Genomic DNA, 12,641 nt, shown 5'->3' with positions numbered 1-12,641 from the left:
TATACACTACGTAAAGTGGATTGAAAACACTATATACAATGCTTGTACAACGTTTCTGACTCTTACGATTCACCCACTGATGTACAGGTTCAGAAAAATTACACAATTAAACTGCTTTATACACTACGTAAAGTGGATTGAAAACACTATATACAATGCTTGTACAACGTTTCTGACTCTTACGATTCACCCACTGATGTACAGGTTCAGAAAAATTACACAATTAAACTGCTTTATACACTACGTAAAGTGGATTGAAAACACTATATACAATGCTTGTACAACGTTTAATTCTGAAGGTAATAAATTCAGAGTAAATTTATTCTATACATTCTGAAAAGAACAAACTCAAATTTTCAATGATCTGAAAACTTATTTCATCACAATGTCCACACTGATTTGTCTCAGCCGAATGATCCAGTCAGCTGTTCCGCATGTCTCATCACTACATGAGCTTTAAAGTTGTTTCTCTTCTTGGCCCGGTACGGACAGAAGGAACACTGGAACATCGGTTCCTTCCCGCACTCGTATCTCTGGTGTTCGGCCAGTCCTTGTTTGTACTTGTAGCTTCTGCCGCAGGTACAGAGGAACTTGTTACCGGCGGTCGTCGCTGGTGAGGGACCTGCAGACACAACAGTTAGATTAGACCCACCAAACCTACCTCCGGCTAGGTCCAGGAAACCTCTTCAGTAGAGCAATCTGCTGCAGTATTAGCTACTTGTAAACGGTGTATTGGAAGTACAATTTATTTCATCGTCTAATCGCCTGCACGACACTAACATATTATGTTTACGAGTTATTGTAGGTTATTTTATACCTTTCATAAACTTTGAGCTACGACATTATATTGTTGGACTGAACACAAAGCCACGATAAGTTTCTAAAAATATATTTGCTACGCACACACAAACAAATGACATAACTGTTACCGAGATCCCTCAGCCCTCACTGGAACGTTTACAGTGGCGCAAGACCACGTGTGAGTTGAGAGCTCCTGGCCGCTTCGCCCTGTAAGGACACATGGTACAAGAATATCTCGGTTCCTTGTTGCACTCGAGTCGCTGGTGTTGCCGAAGGTGTCGCTTATTCTTGTACCTTCGTCCGCAGGCACAAGCGAACGGTCTCTCCCAGCCTGTAACAGTGAAACGGTTTGAATAAATCCTCGAGAGATGATTCACTTACCTGAGCCCCTCTCGAATACAATAACAATAACATTAAAGGCCTGGTGTAAATTATTCTTCAAAATTACCAGCGAATGATTCACTGGCCAATATTCCAAGAACGACCATAAAAATTGTGCAAATTAAAATAATACCACGAGGCTGTATGCCCTTGATCTTTGTAAAAACGATCGATATTGTGTAACATGACTTATTAATAGAAAAGAATAATTTTCAATGTAATAAAACCTGTATAAGAAAATGATTAATTTCAAAGCATTAAATATATTTATCTGCAAAGCAAAAACATATATTTATCTCTTTAATTGTTGCAAAGCAAAAGCTATTTATCTTTTAGTAGACAAATTGATGATATTCAATGTAGGTAAGGTGTCACATAAAACAAAATATAACTGGTACTTCGATTACAAAATGAAGACTATTCGTATTGGATAAAATAACTGTTCATCAAGTAGTAATTGGCAAACTGTGGCTTGAATAATAATTATTTATGACAATCCATTGAATTGATTTGATTTCACAATCATAGTTACCAACATCAACACTTTTTAGATACCAAACGCGTAGAAATAACCTATATTAACATATTTATTCAATGATTAATTTATAATAATCAAAACTCTAGTTAGAAACGTTACTAAGTCTTTTCCAAACAGTAAATAGTAATTGAAAAGAAACAACTCAATAGTAAATAACAGATTGATAGAAATGTAAACCGATTATACAAAAATGGCTAAGTACCAAAATTATGATCCTTCTATCTACTTTGTTAACTAGTAACAGGTCCAAAATACTGATACTAAATGTTCTATAATGGCTCATGCATAATTAATATAAACATTATTCCAGTATATATTTTAATGTAATTTTATACACCTTAACATTCTGGTTAGTCAGAGTATTGTTTAATTCACAACTCAAGTGATTTTCGCAAGGTGTCTAAGAGCTACGTGAGCTCCTAGGTTCTCCTTCCTCTTGGCCATAAAGGGGCAGAAGCAGCACAGGAACCTAGGCTCTTTGTCACACTCTAATCGTTGATGTTGTCGCAAATGTCTCTTGTTTTTGTAATTCCGACCACACTTGCAGCTGTACGGCCTCAGGACACCTGTCAACAACAAACTATGCTTCATGTCGTCAAGTCAGCACACCATATCCTTCATAGGCACTTTACATATAATTTAATTGCTAAGGGGTTTTGAACTTTAAGTAAACTTCTGAAAAAACAATCTTAATTTTGTCTTAATTTTTTAAGATAACGCGGGCGATGTCATTACTATCATTATCATTAAAGTTTTCGTTTCACACAATGTAAAATCATTGGTAGCACAATGACTGTGGACTTTTAGTCACTATACGATATGTTAAAACGAAACTGCCAACGTTATACAGGTGAGTTTAAGGGAGCGAAGCTTGTTAACACTATGGAGCCATATTGTTCAAGTATTGGTCAAGTTTCAGCCAATCACGGTGTTCTCATCACCTCACCTTTATAAGCATATGCATATCATTGGCTGTTTCCTTTTAACAAATGTTTACTAGAGATGAATCTTCTTATGGAGGCCTGAATATTTCAAAATTTTAATTTTTTTAATATCGATTAAATCCTGTGTGACAGAATAAACTTAGATACTGCCATGTCTTGAAATAAATATTTTAAAGTCGTCTAAACCTACTGAATTGAACTTGGAGTTCCCCAAGGCACAATACTAAGTCAAATTCATTTCCTTATATATCAATGAGATTAACCTATCCAGGTTTTTTAATCACGTTCCCTATACAATATAAATTGCTGTTTTAAAATAAAGTATTTGATTACAAGCATAATTCTAACCCATTTAATGCTCCACAGCTGACACTGAAGCATGGCCGCATGGGTAAGAGCTAAGACGGTTATTCCATCTTGAATGGCTGAGCATTAACGAAATCTGTCGAATCTGTGTACTACTTATCTGAATCTGTGATGGATTCCGATAAAATACTTTTGAACTGGGTAAGGTTAAAGTTATATAAGTTTTGACTTTTCTATAAGAAATGGCATACATTTTGAGTGTTCTAAGACCGAAGAGATAATTACAAGAATAATAAATGAGTATAATGAAATTTGGACGTGTTTGACAAGAAATGGAGCTTTACCGTGTTAGACCTTGTTACCATCTTAGGTGGCCTTCACCACTCATTACGAGCTCAGCTTTTAAATAACTATCCATATCCAAACACTTAAAATGATTATAAAAAAGTATGTCAATAAATAAAATTTTACTAAAACACATGTATACTCGACGACCAAAGTGTATAATAAGCGCGTGTTGGGGCCCACCAATCATCGGCTCTTATGTTTCAACTGCACAGGATACAGGCGAAAAGGGTTCCACGCGACACTCGACATCGTGAGATGAAATTTATTAATAAGGTATTTACAGTTACAGTAAGAAACTCTTTTTATTCCAAATATATGTACATACAACTAACATCTTGTGTTTTTATCTAAACTAATATGAACAACATTAACAGACAAGAGCCATGGAGATATAACAAACAATATATTAAAAATACGCTCTCGTTTAATTTTAATCTGAATTATATTTTTAGGCCGAACGAACTCTATTTCACAAGCGTTATTAATCAGATAGAAATTGTCAATAATTTAAATAGAATCAAATACAGGAAACCTTAATATATTCGTATAAATGAAACAACATTGAAATAACAATAAAATATTAAACGAAAACTCAGAAATATATTTCACAACGATTTATTGAATATTTACTGACTTATAGCCAGAGTCTATCAAATACCACAAATAATACTACTTTGGTTAAATTTAAAAAAACTAGGTCAATAAATAAAAACTATGAATAACTATCTTAAGTTTTTTGTCATAAGAAATCTGTATGTTTAAGAGCAACGTGAGTTTGCAGAGTTCCTTTGCGGTGCGCCTTATACGGGCAAAACTGGCAGAGAAAGGCAGGCTCCTTGCCGCACTCGTAGTTCATGTGAAACCGCAGGTGGCCCTTGTGCTTGTAGCGGCGACCGCAGTTGCAGACAAACGGCTTACCCGGGTCACCCTCCGACCTTTCTGCAACAACATTATATATTACAAAAATTAACAGAGAAAGGCAGGCTCCTTGCCGCACTCGTAGTTCATGTGAAACCGCAGGTGGCCCTTGTGCTTGTAGCGGCGACCGCAGTTGCAGACAAACGGCTTACCCGGGTCACCCTCCGACCTTTCTGCAACAACATTATATATTACAAAAATTAACAGAGAAAGGCAGGCTCCTTGCCGCACTCGTAGTTCATGTGAAACCGCAGGTGGCCCTTGTGCTTGTAGCGGCGACCGCAGTTGCAGACAAACGGCTTACCCGGGTCACCCTCCGACCTTTCTGCAACAACATTATATATTACAAAAATTAACAGAGAAAGGCAGGCTCCTTGCCGCACTCGTAGTTCATGTGAAACCGCAGGTGGCCCTTGTGCTTGTAGCGGCTACCGCAGTTGCAGACGAACGGCTTGGCCGGGTTGCCATCCGACCTTTCTGTAACAACATTATACACCACAAAGGCTGACAGAGAAAGGCAGGCACCTTGCCGCACTCGTAGTTCATGTGAAACCGCAGGTGGCTCTTGTGCTTATAGCGGCGACCACAGTTGCAGACAAACTGCTTGGCCGGGTCGTCACCAGATCTTTCTGTAACAACATTATACATCACAAATACTGACAGAGAAAGGCAGGCACCTTGCCGCACTCGAAGTTCGTGAAACCGCAGGCGGCTCTTGTGCTTATAGCGGCGACCGCAGTTGCAGACAAACGGCTTGGCCGGGTCGTCACCAGATCTCTCTGTAACAACATTATACATTACAAATACTGACAGAGAAAGGCAGGCTCCTTGCCGCACCAAGGGTTTCACTTACCCACGATATGTTTTCGTATAATCAATTAATAAATTTACAACCTGAAAATTCTTCATAATTTATTATTACTGAGTCACTTCAACCAATTTTAGTTCGACTGTCAGTACCGGAATGAAAGAAATTACTTTTGCACAATAGTTCACAATATTCCAACGACCCACAAATTTACAGGTAAATGTTAATAAATTAACAAAGTTAATAGAGCAACATAAATTTTATTGCACACAAAAACCACAAAACTTTTCAACAAATCAATAAATAACCACACTTATTACACCTTCTGTAATCAACATTAACGCACTTTCAAGCGTGTACAAAGTTATATATAACAATAAAAAGCGTAGACGGCAAGTGTGTTCAAAACTAAAGCTTTTCCCTTAGCCAGTTAAAAGTGGACACACCCTGAAGTGTAACAACAGTAAGGCACACACTGTGAGGCTGTGGACACCACACTCTACTATAAGTAGCTCTCAGGACGAGTTCTCAGTTCGACAAGGTTTATTCTATGTTTGGACTTGACGTGAGACCTGAGGTGTAACAACAGTAAGGCACACACTGTGAGGCTGTGGACACCACACTCTACTATAAGTAGCTCTCAGGACGAGTTCTCAGTTCGACAAGGTTTATTCTATGTTTGGACTTGACGTGAGACCTGAGGTGTAACAACAGTAAGGCACATACTGTGAGGCTGTGGACACCACACTCTACTATAAGTACTCTCAGGACGAGTTCTCAGTTCGACAAGGTTTATTCTCTTGACGTGATGTGAGGCTGTGGACACCACACTCTACTATAAGAGCTCTCAGGACGAGTTCTCAGTTCGACAAGGTTTATTCTATGTTTGGACTTGACGTGAGACCTGAAGTGTAACAACAGTAAGGCACATACTGTGAGGCTGTGGACACCACACTCTACTATAAGTATCTCTCAGGACGATTTCTCAGTTCGACAAGGTTTATTCTGTGTTTGGACTTGACGTGAGACCTGAAGTGTAACAACAGTAAGGCACACACTGTGAGGCTGTGGACACCACACTCTACTATAAGTAGCTCTCTGGGCGAGTTTCTCAGTTCGATAAGGTTTATTCTATGTCTACTATAAGTAGCTCTCTGGGCGAGTTCTCAGTTCGACAAGGTTACTATAAGTAGCTCTCAGGACGAGTTCTCAGTTCGACAAGGTTTATTCTGTGTTTGGACTTGACGTGAGACCTGAGGTGTAACAACAGTAAGGCACACACTGTGAGGCTGTGGACACCACACTCTACTATAAGTAGCTCTCAGGACGAGTTTCTCAGTTCGACAAGGTTTATTCTATGTTTGGACTTGACGTGAGACCTGAGGTGTAACAACAGTAAGGCACATACTGTGAGGCTGTGGACACCACACTCTACTATAAGTAGCTCTCTGGGCGAGTTCTCAGTTCGACCAGGTTTATTCTGTGTTTAGACTTGACGTGAGACCTGAGGTGTAACAACAGTAAGGCACACACTGTGAGGCTGTGGACACCACACTCTACTATAAGTAGCTCTCAGGACGATTTCTCAGTTCGACAAGGTTTATTCTGTGTTTGGACTTGACGTGAGACCTGAAGTGTAACAACAGTAAGGCACACACTGTGAGGCTGTGGACACCACACTCTACTATAAGTAGCTCTCAGGACGATTTCTCAGTTCGATAAGGTTTATTCTGTGTTTGGACTTGACGTGAGACCTGAGGTGTAACAACAGTAAGGCACACACTGTGAGGCTGTGGACACCACACTCTACTATAAGTATCTCTCAGGACGATTTCTCAGTTCGACAAGGTTTATTCTGTGTTTGGACTTGACGTGAGACCTGAAGTGTAACAACAGTAAGGCACATACTGTGAGGCTGTGGACACCACACTCTACTATAAGTAGCTCTCTGGGCGAGTTCTCAGTTCGACAAGGTTTATTCTGTGTTTAGACTTGACGTGAGACCTGAGGTGTAACAACAGTAAGGCACACACTGTGAGGCTGTGGACACCACACTCTACTATAAGTAGCTCTCAGGACGATTTCTCAGTTCGATAAGGTTTATTCTGTGTTTGGACTTTACGTGAGACCTGAGGTGCGCTTTCCTCTTCGCCTTGTACGGGCAGAAGTTACAGAAGAAGCCCGGAGCTTTCCCGCACTCCCACTTGAGGTGGTTGGCGAGCGTCGACTGGTGCTTGTACGTCCTCGCGCAGCCCCTGCACTTGAACACGGGAGTTCCGTCAGAGTTCAGAGCCACCGTCCAGGGACATCGCTGCTCTGCAAAATCGAGAGCATTAAATTTACAATCCCTGTCACTGCAACAATGTGTGTTACAGCAAACGTACGAATACATCCAAGAGGTGGGGAACCTCGGATAACAAGAGGTGGGGAACCTCGGATAACAAGAGGTGGGGAACCTTGGATAATAAGAGGAATGGATGATGCCGATAAACCGAGCTTTATTTACACTTCTCACACAAAACTTAGATAAGCCAAAGATACCGAGAAAAGACATAACGTGTGTTATCGATAAAACGAAATCGTATAATCCGAATTCTAATGAGTTTATCTCCCGCATAACTCTTGGTAAGATGGCGGTTCTTTTAACAATTTGTTACCACACATTTGATTGGTTTTAAAATCGTTTTACCATTTATTTTAAAGCATAAATAAAAATGTATTGTTTCATATTGCACCCAATGTTAATTCGATTATTTCCCGTTATTTGCACAACATTCTTTAAAATAACAACCAGTACAGTAATTATACGTATCATGATACAACGGGTTGTCACAAGAGATGCGCACCCCAGAGAGTCCTTACTGTTGGTACTCTCCGTCGTTGATTCAGGGTGTCCGTTTTATCTCGGGTTATTTGTGATCATGGCAGAACATTTTTATAAATTAAAAGAAATTGCATAATGGTTAAACTTTGGAACTGTGCTCTAAATGTTTTTTGAGTTTCATTCCAATAACAAGTTGCCATTAGACAAAATATCTAATACAAAAATGTCAAATGGCAATCAGAGGGCAACACTGCCTGCGCAGGAGAGACACAACGTGTTCTGGCTGTACGATCCTCCACCTGTCCAGGCCAATACAACTACACACAAATTCGTCTGCGTCAAACCGTCCGAGAAGAATCAAGCGGAACCAACGTGAGACTGGATTGTGTTAATTTTGAATAGCTAAGAAGCTACTATCACTGATTCAACATTATGTTATATATCACTCACGTGGATAGGTAAATACGAGATTCGTTAGACATTCAATGTATTTCCAATTTTATAATTTAATGTTTATCTTGAATAACTTCATTGTTGTGGTTTTATCATGAGACTTAGCTTTACAATTGGCACCACAACAATTATTTTCACGGTGTCTTCTTCATCCGACCATCATATAAAACATCCATTTCATATAAATAACGTTCTGTATATATTGAGAAAACAAATAAGTTTTCGTGTACATATAACGAAACACTAAACTAATCTGTTGTAAAAATATTAATAACTACCTCATAAACTATAAGCCATATTGCAAAATACCTAACGAAAGGAAATTGTAGAAAGGTGTCACTATTAAAACAATATACTTTACTTTATTTGTTCAGAGTTGCAAAGCTTCTTTGTGTTTCAATAAAACATGAGTTTTCAAGTGAGTTCTTCTTTTCGCCTTGTACGGACAGAAATCGCAGAAGAACGACGGCAACTTGCCGCACTCGTAGCGGAGATGGTTGTAGAGCGTGGACTGGTGGCGGTATCTCCGCTCGCAGCCGTCACACCGGAACGTCTCGCTGCCGTCCTCGCTTAGAACCGCCTCGAACCTCCTCCTCCTGTCTGAAACACAATGTAACCACATGCAATCAAACTTGATTGTGTCTAATAGATAATCAACATAAACATTGGCGAGTGACGAATTTAATTGATTCCAATGCACAACTTTGATTTATAAGCTCGCATATAGATTCTCGACGGAACGTCACGGCCAGTTGATGGATTCAACGTCAGCATTGGGTACAGCGGTAGACGGGTGCTACTGGCGGAACTTATGGTGCGCGATACGCTTAGTAGGGTGAGTCTTTGGGAACTAAGAGTCCTTCATACCCCTCTTGTAATCTAATCGGTATATATCTGTATAAATCCCCTTTAGGTGCTATATTTACAGGGCGACACGTCATCCTCAACACAGACCCGGGGCCGACAAGACAAGGTTACGAAGCAATGATTTATTGATTTTACAAAACTCAGATTGGTTGGTTTTGCTAAGGTTGGTGGTGTTTAGAATGCTTCTATAAAACTGGTGAGTTAGAATTGGTCGGCGCTGTTATAATTTATACCGGCAATATTTTGGTGAATTTCCAAATAATCGCTTACAGCACCAAGACAGAGGGGAAGAAGAGACAAGGCTAAAGAGAAGATAAGGACCTACTGGAAATAATACCTTTACTAGACTGTATTAGAAATTACTGTTACTACTCCTATACATTAAGAAACGAATATAGTTTAACCATTTATTATATATTACATAGCTGAGCAAACATCTACCCGTATTAAACACAACGAGGATGTATGCCACCACTCAATATTGACCTATCCATGAATATAGTTTACTGGAAGGATCCTAAAGTGACTACGGTGTTACCACACATACATTTAACAAGCGGGAACTGAATACGCCCACGGTAACGTCAAATAAACATTTATTTTCCCAAAAAACAAAATAATATAATGAACTATTCTGCTGTTCACAGATCTACAGACATGGAAGATATGGTGACGACGGTCTCCTTGTGTTTGAAGAGGATGTGCGACTTGAGATCGCCCTTCCTGTGAGCCTTGTACGTGCAGAACGAGCAGGAGAACGCAGGCTCCTTGCCGCACCTGAACTTGATGTGCGACCGTAAAGCTTTCTTCGACCTGTACGCCCTCGTACAGTCCGGACAAGTGAACAGCAAGTTCCCGTGCGAGTCCATCGTGATCTGAGTGACGGGGAAGTCCTCTGAAAAGTTAACCACACCGGCCACAGTTAGAGTAACAAAGTGTTTACAAATATGAAACCTCTGACATAACGACGCAGCTACGTGTTACTTACCTTAAACACAGACTTGTGTAGACCATGACAGCTTTGACCCGCTACGCAAAGTGATGTATCTAACTCAGTTACACGACAGTCATCACCGTTGTAACAGAAGTAAGAAATATTGGAACAAGGAGGTTCCCAGTATTTATAGCTTAACCTAATTAGTTACATTCAGATACGGGCAGAGAGATTCCAAGTGGTCTCCTAAAGACGCGAGAGGGGAACCGCAGCTGGCATGGAGAGGGGCGGAGGGGAGCCGTCTCACAGACTGAGCTCGCGACTTCCCCCTCCACTCCACATGAGCAGTAGGCTACTGCGCATCGTCGGGCCGAGGACCACGTCGTATCTCTCGGCCTGTACTCAATAACACTATGCAGACTAATCTTATTAATAACTGTGTTAATGTAATCTGTATTTCTAGCATTGTAAAGACTGGACATTTTTAAGAAATTGGACTAATTGTATATTTATTAAAATTAGGTTGTTCTACTTAAATGAGTTTAATGTTGTACCCCATACAATCTAGGAGAAGCCTTGTTAAATTGAGAATTAATAATCATCGTATATCCATTCAGAATAAGATATGTTAAAAAAACGTACAACGGATAAGGTAATCTATTTTACACTAGGCTAAGATGATAGTGGTGTATGTTTTCCGTTTTGTTATTTTTGTTTAACCTTTTAGTCACAACCCGTCAAGGTACATTCCTGAAGATAGAAAGGACTTTTTATAGTTCTACTAGGAAGTGTTGACATTTAGTCATAAATAATTTAGGCCATATTGAAACCAAGCTCGTAGAAAATGGCTGAAGGCAAGGATATGCATTTTGTACAGTAGAGTAAACACCAAATCAAATAAACATATTGTGATCCTCTATGTCTTATCCAGACCAATGTCCCAATCCTACACCATTCAGTTAGCAGCCATGTAATTAATAACTTGCAATATGGAACTCTCATACTCGCTCCTCCAAGGTTCAAGTAATTAAATGTTATATCATTCATTATATTCTTTCGGGTATCAGAAACAATGATAATACAAAACACAAGATTCAACTTATATTCTGTAAAAATAGTTTTAAATGTACTTTTACATAAATTAAATATGCAGTTATGACAATCCAAATTCAAAATGCTTGCACATTTTAAGTCGAGTGTTGTTTACGAAATAAAATTAGAAAGGAAGTTGTTTGACGTAAATACACTATCACAGAAAACGTAAAGTTAATGTTGGTGTTTTATGTGACTCTATAGTTACTCAAACTGAGAACAAGGTGGGGTTGCTGGAGAAGATTTGGTGGAAAAGCACAAAATATAAACAGAAAATGAGTATTTAAAAGTGCTATTTTATGAAATGCTTCAGCTGTTGACCTGCTTGTGCTTGAATAACAAGTGGCTCTTCAGGTTGCCCTTGCGGCGGGTTCGGAAACTGCAGTACGGACAAGGGAAGGCCGGCTCGGTGCCGCACTCGTAGCGCAGGTGCTGCACGAGATGGTGCTTGTGCTTGTAACTCCTGCCGCAGCCGCACAGGAACTGCTTCACTGCTCTTCCTGCAAATATGACAACACAGCTAAAACCATGAAACGACAAACCCGATGGACTAACAGTAACAAATTTCATCTTGTGTAACATATTAACATCGACTGCATTTTATTACATAGATTTTAAATATCAAATATTAAAACTTATAGTGTCATATTTTTAAGTGTATATAATAATTAGGAATTGTGGCATTTAAATTTGCAGATGATAAGGATATGAATCTTTCGCAATAAACATACGACTGTAGGTAATAACATGTTTCTTTTTATACACAAGTTTAGTTTCCTAACTTTAAGAATTATATTATATTTCATAAAATGTATTTTCCATAATTCAGAAAAGTCACCATGATTGCCATGAATTAAACACTTCTTATCCAGAAGTCATACTTTATAATTATACATACTGAAAAAATGCACATCCTTCAAAATGTAGACGTATTTCTTTAATCCGAGAATCCAAAATTCTCATATTAAATGCATGTAACTCATTATGGTCCAACCAATAACTTATTATACGTATTTTTCCTTCTTCACTAAAGAACTTTTCTTAAAAAATTAAATTACATTGATCACCTTAATCTGTTGGGAATTGAAAAGCAGTAATCATATAAAAATAAAACACATTTAATGACATCATAAAATATCGGACACGTAAAGTCCGATTGCCGGAGTCAGACATGTCACAACTTGCCGAGTTCTTTGTGCCTGAGGTACACGTGAGAGTTGAGGTTCCCTTTGCGTTTGGCCTTGTACGGGCAATGAGGGCACGGGAAACTCGGTTCCTTCCCGCACTCGAACCGTTGGTGAGTCTGCAGTGTCGAGAGATACTTGTACTTCCTGCCACAGGCTGAGCAGTGGTACAGTGTGCTTCTGTCCCCGTCCTGTGTCGTCGTGAAGTTGGCAGCAGTGCCTAGAACCCAACACACGATAAGA

At 39.3% G+C, this 12,641-nt stretch overlaps 1 protein-coding gene and 1 long non-coding RNA gene across 3 annotated transcripts; both read right to left on the bottom strand.

Moving 5' to 3' along the window:
• Positions 1-268: 268 nt before the first annotated feature.
• On the bottom strand, positions 269-2,094 carry LOC124356101. The gene is made up of 2 exons (XR_006921796.1): positions 924-2,094; positions 269-622 (listed from the first exon to the last, which is right to left on the bottom strand). It is a non-coding gene; the product is annotated as an uncharacterized LOC124356101 (long non-coding RNA).
• A 4,295-nt stretch (positions 2,095-6,389) lies between these two features.
• On the bottom strand, positions 6,390-12,346 carry LOC124356085 (longitudinals lacking protein, isoforms A/B/D/L-like). Of its 2 annotated transcripts, XM_046807249.1 has the most exons (3): positions 11,536-12,346; positions 8,683-8,921; positions 6,390-7,360 (listed from the first exon to the last, which is right to left on the bottom strand). In XM_046807249.1, exons 1-2 carry the CDS (start codon positions 11,794-11,796, stop codon positions 8,892-8,894), a joined length of 291 nt encoding a protein of 96 aa, XP_046663205.1. In that variant the 5' UTR covers positions 11,797-12,346; the 3' UTR covers positions 6,390-7,360; positions 8,683-8,891. The 2 variants fall into 2 exon arrangements, with proteins under 2 accessions (XP_046663205.1, XP_046663206.1); XM_046807250.1 differs by lacking the exons at positions 6,390-7,360; positions 8,683-8,921 and adding an exon at positions 9,768-10,083 and having other exon boundaries at positions 11,536-12,343.
• Between the last annotated feature and the right edge of the window lie 295 nt (positions 12,347-12,641).

Source organism: Homalodisca vitripennis, chromosome 2 (genome assembly GCF_021130785.1).
Source record: "Homalodisca vitripennis isolate AUS2020 chromosome 2, UT_GWSS_2.1, whole genome shotgun sequence".
Lineage (NCBI taxonomy): Eukaryota > Metazoa > Arthropoda > Insecta > Hemiptera > Cicadellidae > Homalodisca > Homalodisca vitripennis.
The sequence above is the reverse complement of the archived record's forward strand: the minus strand, read 5'-3'. Positions and strand labels throughout refer to the sequence as shown.

What these genes read in the sequence shown, in the direction of transcription:
- LOC124356085 (XM_046807249.1), bottom strand. Translation starts at nt 11,796, where the DNA reads ATGTTACACAAGATGAAATTTGTTACTGTTAGTCCATCGGGTTTGTCG. An exon ending in TGTTATTCAAGCACAAGCAG is followed by an intron (nt 8,922 to 11,535) that starts GTCAACAGCTGA and finishes ATTGTGTTTCAG; the next exon opens with ACAGGAGGAGGAGGTTCGAG.